Source organism: Aethalodelphis obliquidens, unplaced genomic scaffold (genome assembly GCF_003676395.1).
Source record: "Aethalodelphis obliquidens isolate GAN/ISIS:26980383/991018 unplaced genomic scaffold, ASM367639v1 scaffold59, whole genome shotgun sequence".
NCBI classification, from domain to species: domain Eukaryota; kingdom Metazoa; phylum Chordata; class Mammalia; order Artiodactyla; family Delphinidae; genus Aethalodelphis; species Aethalodelphis obliquidens.
In genome coordinates, this window is record NW_020838003.1 from 114,680 (window position 1) to 138,387 (window position 23,708).

Here is a 23,708-nt window from a genome sequence, read left to right on the forward strand (position 1 = left end):
TTTAGTTCTTCTAGGTCCTTGTTAAACATTTCTTGTATTTTCTCCATTCTATTTCCAAGATTTTGGATTATCTTTACTATCATTACTCTGAATTCTTTTTCAGGTAGACTGCCTATTTCCTCTTCATTTGTTAGGTCTGGTGAGTTTTTACCTTGCTCCTTCATCTGCTGTGTGTTTCTCTGTCTTCTCATTTTGCTTCACTTACTGTGTTTGGGGTCTCCTTTTCATAGGCTGCAGGTTCATAGTTCCCATTGTTTTTGGTGTCTGCCCTCAGTGGGTAAGGTTGGTTCAGTGGGCTGTGTAGGCTTCCTGGTAGAGGGGACTGGTGCCTGTGTTCTGGTGGATGAGGCTGGATTTTGTCTTTCTGGTGGGCAGGACCATTTCTGGTGGTGTGTTTTGGGGTGTTTGTGAACTTATTATGATTTTAGGCAGCCTCTCTGCTAGTGGGTGGGGTTTTGTTCCTGTCTTGCTGGTTGTTTGGCATGGGGTGTCCAGCACTGGAACTTGCTGGTTGTTGAGTGGAGTTGGGTCTTAGTGTTGAGATGGAGATCTCTGGGAGAGCTTTTGCCATTTGATATTACATGGAGCCAGGAGGTCTCTGGTGGACCAATGTCCTGAACTTGGCTCTTCCACCTCAGAGGCACAGGCCTGACACCCGGTCGGAGCACCAAGACCCTGTCAGCCACACGGCTATTCCTTCCTCCTGTTTTCTGATGACCAGTATCTTCAAATGCTCTCCAGAACTCTGCAAATGTAGAAACTTCAGGAAAGGTAGGAAGGAAACATAGCCAATTTGTTTATTACCACTGGATGCAGGGTTACTGGTATTGTGATTGTGAAAAGCACACAGTGCTAATGACAGATTCTCTTTCTCCTCTGAAAGTCCAGAAGAATAGAGACGCAGTCCTGATGTCAAAAGACTGCTGGTCAGACAGCAATATTTCCCACTGCGTGCACAAACCAAGCCAGAGGATAGCAACAGCAGCAACACACTGGGCTTATTCTAGGGCTTTCAGCTCAGCTTCCGGCTAGAGGAAAAGCCACTACTGTCACCGCCGCAGCCGCGCTGGGTCTGCCAATCCAGTTGCTTATCTTTTGAACACTAAATTATGCTGGGTTCCTACATTTCTTATATAGAAGGCAAATACTAAATTGCTGGTGAGCCCTGAATGATCTTGTCATCAAAGGAAAGCAGAAGATCCAAGATGGACCCCTGGCCAGAAATAGAGGGAAACTGCCTGGGGACAACGTTGACTTACTAATGCTGATGGCTCCAGTCAAATACTAAATTGCTGGTGAGCCCTGAATGATCTGTCATCAAAGGAAAGCAGAAGAACCAAGATGGACTCCTGGCCAGAAATAGAGGGAAACTGCCTGGGGACAACGTTGACTTACTAATGCTGATGGCTCCCCCTTGTGCTGGCATTTGCCTAGCCCTGTGATGATGGTATTGTTGCAACTGGAAAGTGGAGGCAACAGACATTGGTGCAAACTAATGCTCTGTGTAGCCTCAGCTTATGTTTGTTACTTAATCACCTCAAGTTTCTGTTTCTACCAGTATTAAATATCTACCATTCAGAGTTATGAGGAAAAGGCCACATACCTGAAGTATACAACTCTAACCCTACATCTCAGGCTGAACAAATGGGTGGTAGCACCTCGGAATCCAAGTTCACATTGGTCTAGCATCCCACAGGTGGGTTTATGAGACCCCCTCCCTGTGAACAGATGGGTGAATGTTGGTGGTGGCAGGTGGGAAAAGGGACCCATACAACACAAAAGCCATAAACAGAAGACTGCATCCCATGTATTTGGGACTATTGAGGAAGAAGAGCTTGAAATGTGTGCACCATTTCAGTGTGGATGTGTCAGCGTAGATGCTAGCATTTCTGAAAAAAGTGATTAGATGATGTCTGGTAATAAATGACGTGACAGACTCAACAAGCTTCAACTTACACAATTATCTAGTCTGCTCTAACTGTTTATTTAAAAATTGTTTCATCTTGCCCAGTATGCACTACACTCCAAATACTGAGACAGAGCCTCTTGCTTTCAAGAGAAGCAAGACTTTTTCTTTTACTTTTCATGCAACTGGACTTTAAAAAATCATAAGTCATGTTACTATTTGGAATTGAAATTTCACAAACCCATTTCATATAAGTTCACATCCCACTTCATTTTTACAAAGAAGTCCTTTGTAGAAACTTGGTTCTATATCCTGACACCTCTGATAAAAACATACATACCATGTATGTCTACCCTATTTAGATGGAAATAGTTAACTGCAGGCAGACGTGGGTTCAAATCTCCATTCTACCACTTAGGCTATGGCAAGTTATTTAACTTCATTAAGACTCCATTTTTTCAACAGTAAAATAAATCACCTAAAGCACTTAGCCCAGTGCCCAGCATGCAGTAAATGAAGATATTTATTTTTATATATTTCAAGGTGTTATTACTGTAAAAGAATGATAATTAGGCAGGGTTTATTATTGTCACTATCTTATTCTATTAATTAAATTTTTAATATCTGTCTCTTCTCAAAAACTATTTTAGACAGTTCACAGCAAGAAACAGTAAAATTGGGGGGAGATAAATTAGGAGTTTGGGATTAATATATACACACTACTATGTATAAAATAGGTAAACAACAAGGACCTACTATATAGCACAGGGAACTGAGCATACTCAGTGTCTTGTAATAACCTATAATGGAAAAGAATCTGATAAAGAATATATATGTGTGTATATGTATATATATATGTGTGTGTGTATGTATAACTGAATCACTTTGCTGTACACTTGAAACTAACATGACATTGTAAATTATACTTCAATTAAAAAGTGCAAGAAAAAGAAAAAAACTCAAAAAAAAGAGAAATAATAATAAGGTTAGTAATATTAGAAGGTAGACACAAGCAAAAAGGAAGTTCACAGGCTCAACACGGGGTCAGAGGTTGAGTCCGTTGACTACAATTGGTTAAGCCTGCTGCCTCTTTCCACTCCCATGGTCCCTCCATCACGCTTCTCCTAAATTCAAATGGCATTGGAATAACCATGGGCATTTTCAGAAGCTGAGATGTGGAGACATTTAGTTTGGGTTTAGTGTGATATATTTATGTGATCCATAGTAAACTTCTATGTATAGTTAAAATATAGCTAGCCATCCTCATGTGGGAATGGCTTCCAAGAATATTCCTACTTCCCATGCCTAATTTTCAATACCTACTCATTCTACACCTGACCTAAAGGTGCAGGACCAGAGATCATACTGCGAAACGAATATGTCTTGAAAGCTGGCACTGGAAACATGTGAGTAGAGGAGGAGAAATAGGCCTTCAAACATACAGATGCTATAACAGAGGTCAGGTAGCTAGTAAAAATATTAAGTTGTTTTTCGAAATTTTATATTGTTTGTACTATTTGTCACCTCTTAAAAATCTGAAATTTGTTGCAATTTCTTTTCTTATCTAAACAAACATTTTTCTTACCTAAATTTTGTGTTGTTTTTCTTAAAGGAAAAGCCCCCAAAATTATACTAGCTAAGGCCTCATATAACCTGGATCCACTTTTTAATTAAGTATCATATTTAGCTTAGCTAGTAACCAGAGTGGTAGGAAAACACAGAATGTTACATACTTCTTATTATGTAAAAGCAGGAAATAAATCACATGACGGTTGTAAGAAAAGTGATTAGAATTCCTAAAATAAGATGTAGAAGGGAAAGGCACTGGTCTGATACTCCACTAGCAATGGGACTCCAGAAAAATAAGTTATTAGATGTCAAGGACAGCAAGGTTTTTCCTGAAATAAAATTCTAGAAGAAATTTCCTCTGTAGAGTTTTATATAATGCATATTAAGAGACATAGTACAGCTTTCAACAATATTTTATGGAAAAGTCCTTCTCTAGGCTTGCGATTCTGTTTGACTAGCCCTGCTCACCTCTTCTAGCCTCATCTCTCACCACTCTCAGCCATGGAGTTCTTTTGCAGCCATTCTAGACTTTTCTAAGTTGTTAGAATTCACCTTGTTCATTCTTCTTCCAGACTTCTCCAATGCTATTCTCTGCCTTGAACACTTTTCTACGTTCTTCTGGATACCTTCAACTCAGACATCAGGTTATTGCTTATATCTCACTTCCTCTGAGACACCTTCCATAAAATCCCTCCTACGTATCCCTCCAATGTCAGTATTACACCTGACATTGCAAGGTCTAGATCCACTATTGGATAAATAGCTCCATGATGGCACCAGACTCTGTCCGTGGTGTTTACCATCATAACACCACTCACTTGCACTGTTTCCAGCACCTGCTGGGTGCTTAATAGATTTCCTACATCTATCTCTCATTTGTGAGCTTTAGTAAATACACCTTAGTGGAAGTGATTCTTTAAAGGAGCTAAGCTAATCTAAAGGTATGGGCTACAGATGGTGTGACTCAAGTCACACCAGAGACAGAAGGTGGCTGAATAGCTCTATTCCCAAAACCACTTCTCTCAACCAGGCATTTCAGCAGAACTGAACTGCAAATATTTTAAGGTTCTCTTGGATTGAAAGTCCAGACTACTAGTATTCTACTCTGCTGATAAAAGACAATATCATAGGCTTTGGAAAACAAATAGGGAGATTCTTGTTAAGGAAACTGAAAGGCAGTGAAGTCTATGGAAATTCCCAATGTCCCAGGGTTGGTGAGTGATCAATTAATCTAGAAACTAGGTATTCTGACTCCCTGTGATTTTCCCCCACCATTTACACCAAGATACTCAAATAGGGACAATGACAGTCATTGTTAAGGAAAAAAAGCTAAATAAGCTGTGTCTGAATGTCACTGCTTCAATACAGGCCAAGACAATATGGAGTAGAGGACAGAACAGGGACCTTGGGGTCAGACTGTCTGGCTTTAGCCACTTACTGGCTATGTAATTAAACAAGCTACTTAATCTTTCTATGTGTTTCCTTATAGTAAAATGTATATAATAATAGAACCTATCTCATAGGCTTGTGGTGAGGAATGGTGAGAATTAAACCATGAAAATTGCTTACAGCAGCACCCAATGCATATAATAAATGGTCAACATATAAAAGATATTATTTCCATGATGAGATGACATTACAACCAGCTTCCACGAAGTATAAGAAGTAGAAAAATGCTTAAGTCACATGCAACACCTACTATGAGTCAGGCACTATTCTAAGTATACATTACTCAGTATTTTGAAACTCAAGGCCTGGGTTCTTAACTATTGGGTTACATCTTCTCAGACTGAAGAGAGAAGATGGAGAACAAAGTAATCTTCTTAGATTCTGAGTCATTTTTAAGCTGATCTTCAGTACATATAAACACTACCTCTGAGGGTGGCCCAAATAAATAACCACCTGCCAGCAGTAACTCACTGGCAACACAGAGTAACTTTTGTATTTGTAGATCAAAAGCTAGACTTAAACTGAATAAATCTGATAAACTTTATGATCCAGCTTTTTTTCTATATTCTATTTATGAAGATGTTTGTTTGCTCCTTGGAGGTTTCTTTGTTTGCTTTCTGTCTTTTTGTTCTTTTTTTCATCAATAAGCACAAGGAGGTGAAACAGCCTTAAAAATCTTTAAGAAATGTATCAGTGGTCAGTAACAAAGCAGCTATTGAGCAAGCTCTAATCATAATCACAGGTAACATTTATATATCTATTTGTGGCATTTATTTAAGCTATGTACTAAGAACTTTAAATAAATTATTAAATTCTCAACAAACTAATGAAGGAAATACTATTATTATCCCCCACTTTACAAACAAAGAAACTGAGGCTTAAAGACTTTAAGTCATTTGACTAAGGTTTTAAAACAATTAAGTCATAGATACCAGAATTCAAACCCACTACTGAGTTCTGACTCAGAAATTTTCCTATCCCAACAGCTTATGCAGGATGGGTGGACATCTCAGCTGGGGATTTGCATGAAGAGGCTGCTCGGGAAATGTCTGTGGAATAAACATTATTAACCACTTAACCTGTGAAAGATTAAACTACACGTTGTCTTCCTTATGAAAGAAGGTGTCTCACATTTAGGGCCTGAAGATATGCTATAGGAATAGTTCCAGAGAGAAATCAAGATTGTGGATGCTTGGATACTATTTGGCCACCAATAGTGGATTCCTAAAACACTACTTTATTTCAAGTACCCCAAGTTCAGCAATTCTGCAGTGTGGAAGGGTTCTACTAATAATAATCCACAGAACTTCAGCGTGACAGTCATGCTTAGAAGATCTATTTGCTCTGAGAATCATTACTGCCTTTATTGCTCGTAGGTCCTTAATTATGAAGTATAATGTGGAACCACAAAAGTACCTTAATGTATTGATCAGTCATAAACTGATCATCATTCAGTGCCTGCCAGGTGTCAGGCACTTTACACACATTATTTAAATTACTTCCTAGAAGAAACTTATTACCCCCATTTTACTGAACAGGAAATTAAACAGTTGGTTAATTTGTGGAAGGTTTAAACTCAGGTCTGGCAACTCCAAATCTCAGTCTCTTTCCACCACAGAAATCAGAAGATTTTTCTGCTCCCAGTGGCTTAAAATCTAGGGCAACGAGAGGATCTTAGGAGAGTGTGGAGGTCACAGACCCTTCAAGGATATAGGTTCTCCTTCAGGGGAAAAAAATTGCATCCACACACAAATTCTTACTTACAATGGCATGGGTTTACACAGACCGAATAAGAAGTCTTGTTTTATGGACAAAAAGGGAAAGAGAGAAAAAGAGAGAGAGAAATTCTAAAAATTTAAAAAGCCAAATAATAAACATATTCAAAAACAGTTGTAATCGTTTGGAGGGAAAAAGTATTTATAAAATAAGTAAAGATAATTGGAGTAAAGGAGGAAAGTCACAAAGAACTAATTTCAAAATATTCTATGGAGTTAAGCAATTCTTTAGTGTTTTTAAAGAAAAAAAAGATGCTTGGTTGTTTTCTCAATCTGATCCACCACTACTAAGAGTTCATCCATTCAATAGCTTAGCTGGGTTTTTTTTTAAATATTTATTTATTCATTTTGGCTGTGCAGGGTCTTAGTTGCAGCACACGGGATCTTCGTTGCAGCATGCAGGATCTTTAGTTGCAGCATGCAAACTCTTAGGTGCGGCATGCATGCAGGATCTAGTTCCCCAACCAGGGATCGAACCCAGGCGCCCTGCATTGAGAATGTGGAGTCTTACCCACTGGACCACCAGGGAAGTCCCTTAGATGGGTTTTTAAAACATGGATTATTTCATGACCACTAACCAGCCTTATGGCAGAGGGAACAAGGGTAAACAGAGAAGCCATCAAGTGAGGTTTAGTAGCAACTCCCAAGAACCTATATGGCTAAGGCTGATAAAACTCTAGCCTCTATGTGAAGGGTACAGGCAGAAACCAGGGTCATCCAGCATCACGATTTCCATTTCATCTTCGTGAATACACTGTTCCCTCAGTGTCCTACCACTTACAAACAAATCTCAGCATACACACAATATTGTAATTCCTACTCAGTTTCTACAAAGTCAGATAAAGACAGTCAGACACTTGGAGCAGATCTAACTTTGCACACTTTCTTGGACACATACAGACTTAAAAGATATTTAGAGATCAATTTAAAGTCATCTATTCCGGTGCAATTTTATTCTTTGTGGTACTAAATTCAGGGAGTTTGAGGGCTAAAAAATGCAGTGTTATTTGGCCCAAGAGGAATGACATGGCACCTCTCACACCTTGGAAGAACAGCACCTTGTACAACCCCTAGGTGAACTGATGTGCACAGTCACACAAAGTAGGAACCATCTTTTGGCATCAAATTAAAAAATTCTTGCTATTTAAATGCCAACACTAAAATAAGCAAATATCACCACTACAAATGGAGCCATAGGGAACAGGAGAATCTAAGTTCAGCAAAGATAACAAAGTTCGCTCTCGTCAATGAAAAGTATAATTGTCCTATTTATTTATTTAGCAGTGAAGTCTTTATTATGGGAAGTGAGATTTCTAAAAACATCCATAACATAATTCCTTCAGCGAATTTCTCAACTCCGATTTTCATGAGGTTGTATTATCATGAATAGCTGAGAGTTCATTTGTCATTTTGCCTTTCTCTTCTACAACTCTGAATCCCCAGTAACTAACCTATACTGACTTCAAAAAGAGCTCTATGGCCTGGTATCCTTATGTAATATGAATCAAACCAAGTCACTGAGTTGAATGTTGACATAACATTCCAGTTAATTTTAATTATATATTAAATATATACGAACTAAACATATTAAACTAAATACATATTTTGGCCTGCCTTTTGATCATGGTCAATGCTTTATGACAATAGCATATGGTTAATATTCATTCACCTTTGTTCCCTAAATATCTTTGCATAAACAATGTTTCTATACTTTAAAAACCCCAAATTCATCAAGGAAAGCATCTTCTAAATCTTACTGCTGTAAGCTCATTTTCCTCGACTGTTATTATACATAATAAGAGGCTTGATTTGACAGCTCCTATAATAACATATTATAAATTTTACATTGGCTGTGTTTTAAACTCTTGTGATGGCAAAACCATTTTTCTCAAAGCTGATTGGTTGTGCAGGTCTACAACAGTGCTTAAATGTGACCCAAGCTTTCTGAAAAGGAGGAGTCTTTTTATTTTAAGCCTTTTTGGTACAGAACATGACATCTTCATGAAGAATTTTTTGTTTTATCATTAAGAAATAAATGTGTCTAGCTTCTTGAGATCTGCCTGGCTTTAGCAACTTGTAGTCATTTCCACTGTAGACCATTAAGAATATATTTCAAAGACAGGCTAGCAAAGTTCAAGTAAAAGTTATTTTTTATATGTTGGAGTTTCTAAGTGGCATTAGGTGAGTATTAGAGATTTTCAACATAATTAATATAGTTCCAAATAATGAACTTAATTCATAGATGTTGGTTGACTTCCTGATTGCATTCTTTGATGTTTGTTGATAATCAATTTTTGTACAGTAATCTTCTGATAAAACTTTAAACTTCTTCGTTTAGTTGGTGCATTTATTTTTCTTATAAGCTTTCTTCCAAACTAATTAGATCTCATTTAACACTGGGCTTTTGTACACGTCCCCATTGAGCATTCAAGTTTTGTCAACATTGCACTAAAAGTATCTCAAAATACAGTGCCTGGGTCATTTTCTCTCCAATTTAGCTTTCACCCTTACTCTTAAAGCAACAGAAGATTAAGCTTGAAGAGAGTTTGAAAACTCTCTAATAAAGGTAGAGCTGAAGTTTTGTTCTTAGTTTCTTCATTTATCTGTTTCATTTCCATATTTGAGTTTCTTCTCATGCAAAATCTATACTTTTCTTAAAGGCTTAGGAAAATTTTGGTGAAAAAATGTTGCTGCTGCAGTGCAGGCATGAAGCTTCGTCTCCTAAGCTAGATAACCTGGTGAGTATTTTCATTTATTTTTCCTAATACAAACAGATCACATAGCGAACTAAATATTGTCAGAAGTACACTTGAGAGGATAAAACACTATTTAAATATGTCAGAAGAAAAAAGAGCATCTGAGACCACAGATGGAATGTTAGAACTAAGAACTTACATAGTCATTGTATTCCATAACAATCATTATAATTTAAAAAAACAGCTAAGCATAGACTTTTATCCAATCATGAATTTTTAGAGATGGAAGGAATCTTAAAGTCATCCAACATAATATATTAATTTTATAAAAGAGAAAAAGAGTGACATTTTATATTTGCAAAACAAAAGACCACATCTTCCTATATGAGTGTTTAGCATTATCAAGAATCTCAGTGACTGCTACTATAGAAATTAGATGGATGATTAAGCAAGATAGAAATTAAACATACAAAGCTTCCCCCCAAATCTCAGGCCATAATCTTAGAAAATAGATTTAGGAAAGCATTCACCAGTATTCTCTTTAGTAACTTCCTTGTGCTGTTGTAGCCTATACTAAGCACACTAGTTTCAGTTATTTTTAATTCTCTACAATGCAATGATTCTGAAAATCTTTAATTGGTAGGAAAGACATTTACATATTACTGCTTCCTTTGTTTAATTACACTCTCCCAATTTCTCTGATATGTAAAAGGTAACTGTTTAAACATACAGTTTAAGAAAATGATAAAGTGTCCTCTAGTTATATTGCTTCTGTGGAAAGCAAGTAGAAGGGTGAGCATTGGCTCAAATCACTACTAGGTGCATTTCATGCCCAGAAAATGAAAGAAACAAAAGGAATGAGCAAATACTGGTGTCTATATCCTGGTTACTATGCTAGGAATTGTCTTGCATCTGATAAACCGTGAAAATATATCATTCTGATTAAAACCTTTATTTTTGTCTATTGTATATGCAACTGGAAGAGTTTTCTTAAGGGGTTACCCAAGTAAATGCTTTAGAAGAAACCTTATTCAAAGATGTAAATACAAGTATTAATTATATGAGCCTTGCATAATTAACTAGAGTGGGATAAATAAAATCCATGAAAACAATCTCTGAACTTCATATTTGTCTATAGTTTCTATCTTTTCCTCTATGTTTAATCAAAGTGTCTAACAAAGAGATAAATTTATAGTTTTTCTTATTTTTTCCCATTTTTTTTTACCAGACCTTGAGCAGAAGTGATTTGTAAAAAGATTAAATAATAACAATAATAATAATAGAAACAACAATAGCGGAAAGAAGAAAAGCATAGATTCTAAAACATTCCAGTGTATATAACAAGCCTTTTTATAATGGAATGTAGTCTATAGCACCTTAGAAAGTAGCTCAAAGTACTGATTTTGGATTGTCCCGTCACTGGGACTGAGATTATCCTGAACAGTGAATATAGACACTACTATGACTTTCTAAACCAGCCTAGCAACTAGAAATTCAAAATCACCAATATTCACATTTTTCAAGATAAACTCCTAATTTCTAATTTTCACATTCCAGTGCTATGAGCCATCTTTTCAAGCATCAATGTTTTCTCTGTCTCTCCGTCTCTCTCTCTCTCTCCCTCTTACTTTTATCTTTCCTTTTTAACTGACCCTTTTGGCAGCTTAGAACAGTACCAGGTAATAACCATCTAATAGTTTCTTAATGTAAAATAAACATGGCAGCAGAGGTCCCTTTCACTGTGTATATCAGTGTTCTCCTTGACAGGCAGGTGGGCTAGTGCCTGGATAAGCACCAAGTGCCCCCAGCAGAATTATTTCACAGTTCAAAACTAAAATCCAGTTTTGTATCCCAGGTACCAAGTGGAAAAATGAAGAGTCTCCTGGTCTTTCTAGGTCTGCTTTGTTATTCCATAGCTATGCCAGTGAGTATTAAAAAAATTTAGGACTTTTCTTTATGTTCTATTGTTGCATAGTTTGGGGGAAATTCCTGGGCTTATTTCAATTGATGTTCTGAATTTGTCACAAATATTCTCTCACTTCCAGATGCAAATGCCCCGAATGCCTGGATTTAGCAGTAAAAGTGAGGAGGTATGTATGTTTAGTCTCAGGAGAGACATTTTCCAGAGCCCTGTCCTGAGAGTTCATTTAAAAAGAATATTAGGGAGTTCCCTGGTTGCCTAGTGGTTAGGATTCTGGGCTTTCAATGCCAGGCCCAGATTCAGTCCCTAGTCAGGGAACTGAGATTCCTCAAGCTGCAGGTGCCACCAAAAAATAAAAAATAAAGAGGAGAATAATGGAAAACTTTCTGATATATAAAATTTCTTATGAAAGAGGTAGAGAGACTCTACCTCTTAAACTCTCAAATCATAGTGCCATAGAAGGTTTTTAAATTTCATTACTTATTTTAAATTCATGTATAACTAGTCAAAGACATTATGACTATTATATCTAAAAATCAGAAACTTGCTTCTTGTGATTTTATTGAATAAAAAATTTTCACTTTGTGCCACATAAATGGATTCCTGTTGTCACAGATGCGCTATGGTCACTTCAACTTTATGAACTCCCCACCTGTAAGTTCCGCTTTATATTATTTCTAATGATTTCTTGTTTATATACAGATAGTTATAAGGTCTGTCTTAGCTAATAAAGACACCAATCATTATTCACATGTTTTAATTAACCATTATAAGAGTTTCAAGGAAAAAAAATTATTTCACCTATCCCCTTACACCAAATTTTCTTCTTATTCATTAATATTGTACTTTCATGTAGAAAAAAGCATTTATTAATTACACTGCTTCTTTATATCTGAGAGAAATTTGTTCTGGGAAAAGACTATACAAGATATATTTACAAATAATGAGAAAAAAATAGCATAAGTAAATACTGGGAGGAAGATAAAGTTTTATTTGGATTATCTTGAAAGATAACACTAAAATTATGAAATAAGTTTTTGTCTAATTTTTAAAATTTAGCTTATACTTCCCACTATGTGCTAATTCTTAGAACTAACTAATAATGAACGTATTATCAGTTGAATCTTCTGGCATAATTTTTCTGAAAAAATTGTATAATAGTACAATAATACTATATGTTACTTTTGACTTTGGTAACATGATCATGAGACCCATTGAGGGGAAAAATCAAGGACTTCATCAATTTTCCCTTAATCTTTTTCATTCAAGTCATTCTCTTTTAAAGCCTCTCACCTAAAATCATCACCATTGTCAATTTTCTCATCTTTATCTTTTGATAGGCCCAAGTTTTCAAACTCTCATTCTCAGTTTTAGCAACTTTGCCAGTGATTTGAAATTTTTACCAACTTAATTGTCATGAAATCCTACATCTTAATGCAAGATTTGCAATTTCACCTTCCATCAATCCACATGGCATTTGCACGGTATTGTGTGTGTATCATCCATAGACAGTGAGAGACTGATTAATGAAGCCTGGAGACAGAGACTGGTGTTAAGTCAGAGAGGGAATGTTTGAATGGGAACTACTGTTGTAAGAGGTCAATTCATACATAGCATTTTCAGATTATAACTGCTTTTGCTTCCCTGCCAACCTTGTAATTGTGGAGATTTTCATAATGAAAACGGAATTAATGAGGATTCACCTGTAATCGAGAAGCACAGGCCCCATATAAGGATATTTACACACATAAAATTTTTACTCTTTCTCTTTCTTTTTTTTTAACACTCTCACTTCGTCTTCTTTTTGCTCTTTCTCCTCTTCATCCAGCCTATAACAAGTCACAGGAATTGTGAACTTGATATCAACTCCTCTGCAACTTGACTTGTATACTTCTTACCTGAGTCAGGGCTTCAGAGTTAGAAAATTATAACCTGAATTCTTTAACTGAAATTTCTCACCTAATTCTGCCTTTTGCTTTGTTTCATTGGTTTTCTGAAAGACTGAAATTCATTTCTGTAAGAAAACATGTAAAGAAATGCTAGCTAGGCAGGTGAGAGGGAGGTCCAAGAGGGAGGGGATATATGTATACATATTGCTGATTCACTTCGTTGTACAGTGGAAACTAACACAACATTGTAAAGCAACTATACTACAATTTAAAAAAATAACAAAAATAAAAAGTATAAGAGAGTATTTAAAAAAAAAATGCTAGGGCTTCCCTGGTGGCGCAGTGGTTGAGAGTCTGCCTGCCGATGCAGGGGACACGGGTTCGTACCCCGGTCCAGGAAGATCCCACATGCCGCGGAGCGGCTGGGCCCGTGAGCCATGGCCGCTGAGCCTGCGCGTCCGGAGCCTGTGCTCCGCAACGGGAGAGGCCACGACAGTGAGAGGCCCGTGTATCGCAAAAAAATAAAAAATAAAAATAATAAATAAATAAATAAAATAAAATGCTAGCTAAAGAGCTTGAAGCTTCCATTGTTGACTTAAGCTTCATAGGCTTTTTAAGATCCTGGACTGAGTTTTAGAGACTGACAGAGAGGGTGGGGAGAGCTGGAGTACCAGCACTCATGTGAATTTACTGTTATTTACTACCCTTGCAGATGGTACACCTGGGTCCCTTGTATGGAAATGGTATGCAGCTCCCTCAGCTCTTCCTGCCGTACCAGATGCCCATGTGGCCTCAGCCACCACCCAACAAGAAGCGCCCACAGAAACCTTCATCTCCCTCAGCACCCAAACACCAGAGCAAGACTGATCAAGCCCCAGAGACCCAGAAACCCAACCAGCCTCAACTAAAACAGCCCCTACCGGAGCATCCTTTAAAGCAGCCATCACCCACCCCAACTCAGCCCCAAGAGGAAACCCAGACACCTCAGGTGAGGCCTGCCGAGCAAAATTCCAAACCAGAGTCATAAATGGCCTCAGAGGGCTTCAGAGGGCCATGCCACCCCCACAAACACACTTCCTCCAATGCTCCTCAACACAGATACCGCTATGTACAAAACAGAATCATTAGTCTGGACACTTTCTTCCAAGGTGATGCTGTCACCACCTATCCAAAACTGCCTGGCTAGTCTATTCTAGCCTTCATTTAATGGAAAATTACCCAAATACTGTTGAGAAGCTCCTTTTGAAATACAGAGGCAACAGGGTATAAACATGAGCACCAACAGAAAAGTCAGGGAACAGAGATTCAAATTCTACCCCGGTCCTTATTAGTTGTATGATCTTGAGCAAGTCACTTTGCCTTTCTAGGCTCCAGGTTCATCATGAGTAAATGGAATGTTCTCTAAGTCCCTTCCAGATCTATGCTTCGACTGTCTAAAACATTGCTCTGAAAGTTAACACTGCTTCCAGGACTTCAGGATAGCATAAATGTAGTCCTGACTTAAAACAAGAAGACGGGCAGATGATTTCTCAAGATCTCATCCATCATGGAGCTTCTAAAATGTTGTCTTGAGTCGATTAGCCTTCATTATCAGACCTATTATAGCTGTAGAGAATACAAATTTGAATGAAAAGACACTCCTGGCTTTGAATCCTGGCTTCAATCATTTACCAGCTCTGAGATTTGGGGCAAGTGACTCAATTTCTCTGAACCTCAGAATCTTAAGTGAAGTGAAAATAATAATAGCACATATCTTCTACAGTTATGTGAGGATTAAATGAACTTACTAGTATAAAATTCTCAGCACATTACCTAGAACGTAAGTGCTCAATAATACTAATTGTTATTATTATTATTATCATCTCTGCCCTTAAAAAATTCAGTTTAATGCAAAGGAAGATGTAGACTTCCAAGTTCTAAATAATTGTCTTTAATAAGTTTGTTTCATTTTTCATTTACTCTTCTCATTTCCACATCACTCTGATTCTTTTCTTCTTTCTAGGCATTCCCACCATTTGGCAATGGGCTATTTCCCTATCAACAGCTACCGTGGCATGTTCCACATGTGAGTTCTTTTCCTTTAAACTAGAACTGAAAAATAATATTAGCATGCTGTATCTCAAACTAATTTGAGTTCATACATTTTAAATGGAATGCCATATGCCAATCAGTAGAGAATATGAAACAAAATCATCACATCAGTAATCATGTAGGAAAAAAGAATTTTTAATTGGATTTTTTACTCAAATTGTTGAAATGAACATAGCCTAAATCATCCAACACTACTACTAACTTAGATAATGAATTAATTTCAAAAGGTTGTGCTCCTTCACTACTATTCCTCACCCAAGAGATGAGAAAACACAAAGATTATCCTCATTTAATGTAATGGGGAAAGTGGGACAAAATGGAGTTTGAAAACCATGATTAGGCTAAGATCCTTCCATAATGTCTTATTATTTCTAGACAAAGATATTTCATTGTAAAGAATTTTGCAAAATAATAATTATAGGAATCCTTTAAAGGTTAAAATCATTAAAATAAAACATAATGTTGAAATTGCATGGCAAGCATTTAAGATATGAATCGCAAAATAAACTAATTGAACTATAGAAATATTAATGGTCAGTTGCAGTTAAACTAACAAAAACAACATCAATAAATATTTGATGACTTCATTTAGCTACGGCATTGGTTTTTCTTGTCTACAACTCTATAGTCAAGAAGGCTTTTTATAACCAAGGAACAATTCATTTCAAGCAGTAAAAATTTCTTATTTCTTTTTCCTTGTAAGAGTGACATCCTTTTTACTGGCAATACTGAACAAAGAAAATGAAGGCAGTACCAGGTGAAGATTTAAAAAGGAGATGAACATGATTCTCTTGCTGAAATATCTATTAATCTCATCTATGTAGAACTTCTGTGGGAGCTGAATTGCTTTTTGAAACCCTCCCACTATGCTTTTCTCAACACTCCTATGAGCAGAAACCCAACCTCCTAGTTTGATTAGGAAAATAAACCTTGGTTTTGACTATAAAAATATTTTAGTAATAATCCAGGAAGGATTGTCAGTTTGTCACCTTAAATGTAAACATTCAAAAAATAACATCATTATTTAATCTCAATTATTAGATATTCTAATATAGATGTTTGGATCCTAACAGCACTCAAATCTCTGTGCGTGTGTGTGTGTGTGTGTGTGTGCATGCACACGTGTGTGTATTGGTGATGGGGCAGGACGACTGCCAGGATATGCAGCCACATGTGGTATTTTCCGTAAGATAACCTGGGATCCAGATGAAGGCTTTGTATTTACCAGAATTCACTGATGGTTATGTCATAATTATTAATAGCTAGATTTTAAGAGCTAATGACTCAGAAGCTAAAAGCCACCAACAGTGCTAACGCTGACTTGAACTATTTTTAAAAATCTTGAGTTTTACAATCAAATGGCAGCATAGAAAGTGGTTTTCCCTGTGTTCATTGTGTCTTTCACCTTTCAGAGGGTACCACCAGGTTATGGACGTCCACCAGTCAGCAATGAAGAAGGTGGAGTAAGTACAAGCAAAGCTACAATCCTCATTAGGAATTACAATATGAAAGTCTCTGCTTTTTTTTATCCCTATCTAATAAAAAAGTTAAAATCCAACACATGAACCTGTAGCTCAAGCACCTGTGATTTTTAAAAAGTGAAACAAACCAAGCAAGTAATCTAAAATAAAATAAATGTGATATATCATTTCTCCCCTACATGTATAGAAATCAACCTCTCTCTCTCTCTCTCAGAAGGCTAACTTACTAACCTTTGCTCAAGGCTGATGCTGGACTCTAAACAGTGATGGAACAACTAGTCAACAGGAATAAAGTAAATCTATCTCAGAATGTTATCCCCAGAAGGAAATTAAGTAACCATCTAATGACCTCATTGTACAAATAAATTGAAGCCAAGAGAAGCTAAATTACTATTCAGTTTTACCTACTGAGTTAGAGGATAAACTGGACCCAGAATCCAAGTGTTCTGATATCCTATCCAATGGGTTTTTTAGTACACCACACTAGGAGAGGGGCCAAATGCAGTGATACACTATTTAAATATTCTAGCAATGTGTCATCAAAAAAAGCCATTGTAGTGATTGTGGCACAGTACCCCACCCCTGGAGTGTACTTCCTCTTTTTCCCTAAATATGTGATATGTCCTCAGTGAAATGTGGAAACCTGATAGTTCTAGGGGGAGGGGCTGAGGGGCGGGTTGTTAAAATAATGACATTGAAAATTCCTATTCAGTAATGGCATAAGGTGCTTTCAGATATATCATTGTGAAATAATCCCAAATGATTATTCAGATAAGTGCATGCAACCTGGAAATGGGCACTTCAATTTTTTTCATTTTTATTGTGGTACAGCTGGTTTACAATGTTGTGTTAGTTTCAGGTGTAGAGCAAAGTGAATCTGTTATATATATGCACATATCCACTCTTTTTTAGGTTCTTTTCCCATGTAGGCCATTACAGAGTATTGAGTAGAGTTCCCTGTGCTATACAGTATGTCTTTATTAGTAATCTGTTTTATATATAGTAGTGTGTATATGTCAATCCCAGTCTTCCAATTTATCCCTCCTCCTCCTTACCCCCTGGTAACCATAAGTTTATTTTCTATATCTGTGACTCTATTTCTGTTTTGTAGATAAGTTCATTTGTACCCTTTTTTTTACATTCCACATATAAGCGGTATCACATGATATTTGTCGTTCTCTGACTTCACTCAGTGTGACAATCTCTAGGTCCATCCATGTTGCATTATTTCATTCTTTTGGACATTTAGGTTGCTTCCATGTCCTGGTTATTGTAAATATGGGGACTTCAAATTTTTACAAACATTTCATGAGAGAGTGAAAGAGGATGACACAGGCAATTTGCATAGGTATTAACATCTGCATTCCACCTCTCAGGGACACTGCCTGATTTGCTGCATGCTGTCCGAGACATATCCTCACCCATCCGTCTCTTCACCTCTATCCACAAGTAGGAATAAAAATACTTTTTCTTTAGATTGTATTGTTTTTTAAAGAAAGACTAAATGACCTAAATGCCACATGTGTGTCTAACAAACATACTGACACTGCTCATGATGATTGCATCATTCATTAAACAAACATTTATTAAGCACTTCCCACTGTGCTAAGTACTGGGGAAAACAAAGATGAGAAGAATGTTTTCACTCAAAAACTTCACATGGGAAAGTCAAGTGGGAGAATCCCAGAAAAATAAGCAACTGAAATTCAGTGGGATAATTGTTAAAGCAGAAGCCTATACTGCTGTGGACACCTGAGAGTAGAGCCTAATTCTGCCTAAGAAAACCAGGACAGAGAAGGGAGCACTCAAGCTGAGTCCTGAAGATGAATCAAGTTCTCCAGGAGGGATAAATGTATAGGCAAAGAGAAAGTTCAATCTGAAGAAGCCATGTGCAAAGGCACTGAAACATAGAGTACTCAGAGAACTAAAAGTAGCTGTTTTTAAATTATTATTTATTGTAGTAAGAACACAACATGAGATCTACCCTCCCAACAAATTCTGAAGTATACAATACAATATTGTTGCCTATAGGTACAATGTTCTACAGCAGATCTTATTCATCTTGCTTAACTGAACCGTTAAGCCCGTTGATTAGCAACTCCCCATTTCCCCCTCCCCCTAGCCCCTGGCAATCACCATTCTACTCTTTGATTCTATGAATCTGACTCTTTTAGATACCTCATAAAATGGAATCATGCAGCATTCATCTTTCTGTGACTGGCTTATTTCACTTACCAAAACGTCCTCAAGGTTCATCTATGTTGGTGCATATTGCAGAGTTTCCTTCTTTTTTAAGGTCATTGTGAATAGTGCTGCAAGTAGTGTGATTTACAACCGCATAAACTACAAGGGGGAGGAAATAAGGCTGGATATAATTGTTATGGGCCAGATGATTATTTAAAATAATAATTATTATCTTTATTAATATTATATATTATTATTATCAGGCACTTAGTAAGTACTAGGCACTGAGCTTTATATATGTTACCTCACTTGATCTTCATGATAACCTATGAGGTAGATATTATTTTATTATCTCCATTTTACAAATGAATAAACTGAGGTTAGCCCAGAGTCATATTATTAGTACTGGTGGAATAGGGATTTTAACCCATATTTGTCTAGAGCCCCACTCTTTGGCACCATGCTTTGTATGTTATGCTCTGAGTTTACAGTTTGTCCTGTAAGGTAAGGGCAACTTTAATATTTAAGGAGGAAAGTGACAGAACTTTCCCACATACCCACCCCCAACCTCCACTACTCTGATGGCAATGGACAGGCAGTATTACAGGAAAGTAAAATTATATCCAGAGTAACCAGTAAGAAAACTGTTGCAATAGTTCAGGGGTATTGGGGATAAAGGAGGAGAAGACAAAGATGAAAGTTTAGATTTTATAAGATTTGGTCATTAATTATCTGGGGGAAATAAAGGAGAGAGTGGAAACTTGGGAAACTGGGTATATAGTGGTGAATTCTGCTTAGATATAGAATATTAGAGAATAAGGTTTTGGGGAAAATGAGTCCAGTCTGGGTACATTCAATTGGAGATACTCATAAACTCTTTAGCGTAGCAGTCTTGCTGTCTCAACCTCAGGAGAGAATCATGTGCCAGAGTTATGGCTTTAGGAGTCACTGGCATGTATCTGTATTGAAAGAACTGGACTGCAATAGATTGATCAAAGCAGGTGTGCAAAATGAGAACAGAAGAATAAGGTGGATAGAGGATGGAATCCTAAAAAAAAACAAAAAGAACTTAGATTTAGAATCCAGGCCTAGGAAGAGAAAACTGAAAAGTAATGGTCAGAGAGTAAGAGTACCAGAAGGAAGAAAGGTCATGGAAACCAAGGAGGAATCAAATTTCAAGAAAGAAAGCGTAGCCAATGGTGATTTAAAAATTATGTGGCCAATAAGATTTTTACTATCACTTTTAAAAATTCCAAGCAGCACCATGGTGGGAAACAAAGAATAATTATCAATTTCCATCTTCTTCCCTACAGAATCCTTACTTTGGATATTTTGGATATCATGGATTTGGGGGCCGTCCTCCTTATTATTCAGAAGAGATGTTTGAACAAGATTTTGAAAAACCAAAAGAAAAAGATCCTCCTAAAACAGAGAGTCCAGCCACTGATCCTTCGGTTAATTCAACAGTTCCTGAAACTAATTCTACCCAGTCAAATGCACCCAATCCCAGAGGGAGTCAGGGTGGAAATGACACCAGCCCAACAGGAAACAGTGTCCAGGGGTCTAACACTGTGAGCAATCCTACAGCTCAAAACAGCCCTGCAGTAAATGTTTCAGGCCAGGGAGTTCCAAGAAGTCAAACCCCACGGGGACCAAGTCAGACAAATATTCATGAAAATTATCCAAATCCTAACATCCCTAGTTTTCCTGCAGGAAGACAATGGCGACCTACTGGCACCGCTACGGGGCACAAACGTAATGGGCCTTTTTACCGAAATCAACAAATTCAAAGGGGTCCCCGGTGGAACTCCTTTGTTTTGGAAGGCAAACAAGCAGTTCGCCCAGGATATCCAATATACCGCAGAGCTTATGCTTCCACTGCAAGAGGCAACTCTCCCAATTATGCAGGAAATCCAGCAAATTTCAGAAGAAAGCCTGAAGGGCCAAATAAACACCCTGTGGGAACCAATGTTGCCCCTCTGGGTCCCAAACATGGTACTGTTGGCCACAGTGAAAACATCCAAAATCCAAGAGAGAAGCCAGTAAGTCAAAAAGAAGGAATAGTCATTCCTACAAGGGATCCAAGTGGCCCCTGGAGAAACTCTCAAGACTATGGAGTTAATAAATCAAACTATAAACTGCCTCACCCTGAGGACAACATGCTAGTCCCAAATTTTAATTCTATTGGTCAACGTGAAAACTCTTATTACCTGAGAGGAGATTCCAGAAGAGCTCCAAATTCTAATGGACAAACCCAAAGCCAGAATTTGCTCAAAGGGATTATTTTAGAGCCAAGAAGAATTCCATATGAGTCAGAAATTAATCAGCCAGAATTAAAGCACAGTATATATCAGCCTGTGTACCCTGAGGGATTTCCTTCCCCTGCAAGGGAACATTTTAATGCTGGAAGAAATACTTGGAACCAACAAGAAATCTCTCCACCTTTTAAGGAAGATCCTGGAAGGCATGAAGAACACTTACCTCATCCTTCCCATGGCTCTGGAGGACGTGTTTATTACCCTGACTATAACCCCTATGATCCCAGGGAAAACTCACCATACCTTAGAAGTAATACATGGGCTGAAAGAGATGATTCTCCCAATACAATGAGGCAACCTGAAAATCCACACTATCCCATGAATACTCCAGACCCAAAAAAGACAATCCCTTATAATGAAGAAGACCCAATAGAGCCAACTGGAGATGAATCTTTTCCAGGACAAAGCAGATGGAGTGTGGCGGAGTCAAGCTTTAAAGGAGACCCAACAGTTAGGCACTATGAAGGCGAGCAATATACCTCAAATCAACCAAAGGAATACCTTCCCTATTCCTTAGATATTAATCCATCAAAACCCAGGAAGGATTTCCCTTATGGTGAATTTTACCCCTGGAGCCCAGATGAGAATTTCCCATCATATAATACAGCTCCCACTGAACCGCGGCCAGTGGAGAGCAGGGGCTATTATGCTAATAATGCCGTTGGACAAGAAGAAAGCACTATGTTTCCTTCTTGGAATTCCTGGGACCACAGGATTCAAGCCCAAGAGCAGAAAGAAAGAAAGCCATATTTTAACAGAAATTTCTGGGATCAGCCAACAAATTTACACAAAGCCCCTGCTAGTTCACCATACCAGAAGGAGAACAAGCCTTATTCCAGTGACTCCCCAGCTGGGCTTCAGAAAAATCCAATATGGCATGAAGGTGAGAATTTGAATTATGGCATGCAGACCACTAGGTTAAATTCACCAGAAAGAGAACACTTGGTTTTCCCAGACTTAATTCCTCCAAGTTACACAGCAGTTCAAAAAGGAGCACATTTATTTCACCTAAGCCAGAGAGGCCCTTGCTGTGCTGGTGGCTCCACAGGGCCCAAGGACAATCCACTTGCTCTACAAGACTACACTCCATCTTTTGGTCTTGCACTAGGGGAGAACCAAGACACCAGCCCTGTGTATATAGAAGACAGTCAAACTACGCATGTAAGACATACTATCTCCCCGACAAGCATCCTAGCTGGCCAAAGAAACAGCTCAGAGAAAAGACTGCCTGGAGAAAGTCAAAACCCAAGTCCTTTCAGAGATGACATGTCCACTCTGAAGAGGAACACACCACGTTCTATAAATCAGTTGGGCCAAAGGGGAATTATGCCCTTTCCCGAAACCAGTTCCCTTCAATCAAAGAATACACCTTGCCTCAAAAGTGATCTTGGAGGAGAAGGAAACATTTTGGAACAAATATTTGAAGGCAACCAGCTCAATGAAAGAACTGTTGATCTTACTCCTGAGCAGCTTGTTATTGGTACACCTGATGAAGGTCCCAAGCCAGAAGGAATTCCAAGTGAAGTGCAGGGAAATGAGGGTGAAAGGCAGCAGAGACCATCTAGCATCCTACAGTTACCATGTTTTGGCTCCAAATTAACAAAGTATCACACCTCCAGCACTGGAACTCCATCTAGCATGGGAAGGCAAGGCTCATTTGATGGGGATCCAATTACGCCTACTGAAATTCCTAACTCACTGGCTGAGTTAGCTACCAGGGCACAGTTTCAGAATATAAATGTAGACCCACTTAATGCAGATGAACACACTCTATTTGATTCTCTTCAAGTAGGGACCAATCCACAGGACCAGGTGCAAGACTGCTTACTACTTCAGGCCTAGGAATTATCTCAATCAAGCATTCTTTGGGGAAGGAAAATACCTGCTATTCTACAGTGGTTTCCAGACATTCTTCCCCCAAGATTTGATAAGTATCTCACCCTCTTGGTTATCCTTAAGTTTTTCCCCATTCCAGCAATAGGAGGCTGGGGCTCTGGGAGTTGCTAGATCTAGTATTGTCACCAATTAGCACACACTTAAAAAAAAAACAAACAGGAAGGCTATGACCACCAGTGCCTTGAAACTTGGAAGCCACTTGTCTGGATTAGTTTCCCTTTGCTTGCCCAATCTTCCTTTTTCTCTCAAGGTTCCATACTTGCAAAATTGTCTGCTTTTGCAAGACAGAAAAGCAGATGAAGTTTCCATTTTATGTATGGAGATCTATACATCAATATAACCCTAATGCACTCACTGTACTTTTTTTTTTTCTCATGTTGGTCTTTGTCAGGTTTTTTTTTTTTCCTGGTTAATATTCTCTTTTGGAATTTTTTCTTCTACTGCCTCTTTCTTTACCTTTACCATTTCCTTTTTTCTCTTCCTTCCTTCTTTTCTTTCTTTCAACCATTCTATGTTTAGCTTTCTATTTTTTC

General features: G+C 37.8%; 1 protein-coding gene across 1 annotated transcript; it reads left to right on the forward strand.

The window, feature by feature from the left end:
- Positions 1-13,701: 13,701 nt before the first annotated feature.
- Positions 13,702-23,245, forward strand: ENAM (enamelin). The gene is made up of 4 exons (XM_027087602.1): positions 13,702-14,193; positions 15,208-15,270; positions 16,709-16,759; positions 20,275-23,245. Exons 1-4 carry the CDS (start codon positions 13,918-13,920, stop codon positions 23,119-23,121), a joined length of 3,237 nt encoding a protein of 1,078 aa, XP_026943403.1. The 5' UTR covers positions 13,702-13,917; the 3' UTR covers positions 23,122-23,245.
- Positions 23,246-23,708: the final 463 nt, after the last annotated feature.

What these genes read in the sequence shown, in the direction of transcription:
- ENAM (XM_027087602.1), top strand. Translation starts at nt 13,918, where the DNA reads ATGGTACACCTGGGTCCCTTGTATGGAAATGGTATGCAGCTCCCTCAG. An exon ending in AGGAAACCCAGACACCTCAG is followed by an intron (nt 14,194 to 15,207) that starts GTGAGGCCTGCC and finishes TCTTCTTTCTAG; the next exon opens with GCATTCCCACCATTTGGCAA. An exon ending in TCAGCAATGAAGAAGGTGGA is followed by an intron (nt 16,760 to 20,274) that starts GTAAGTACAAGC and finishes TCTTCCCTACAG; the next exon opens with AATCCTTACTTTGGATATTT.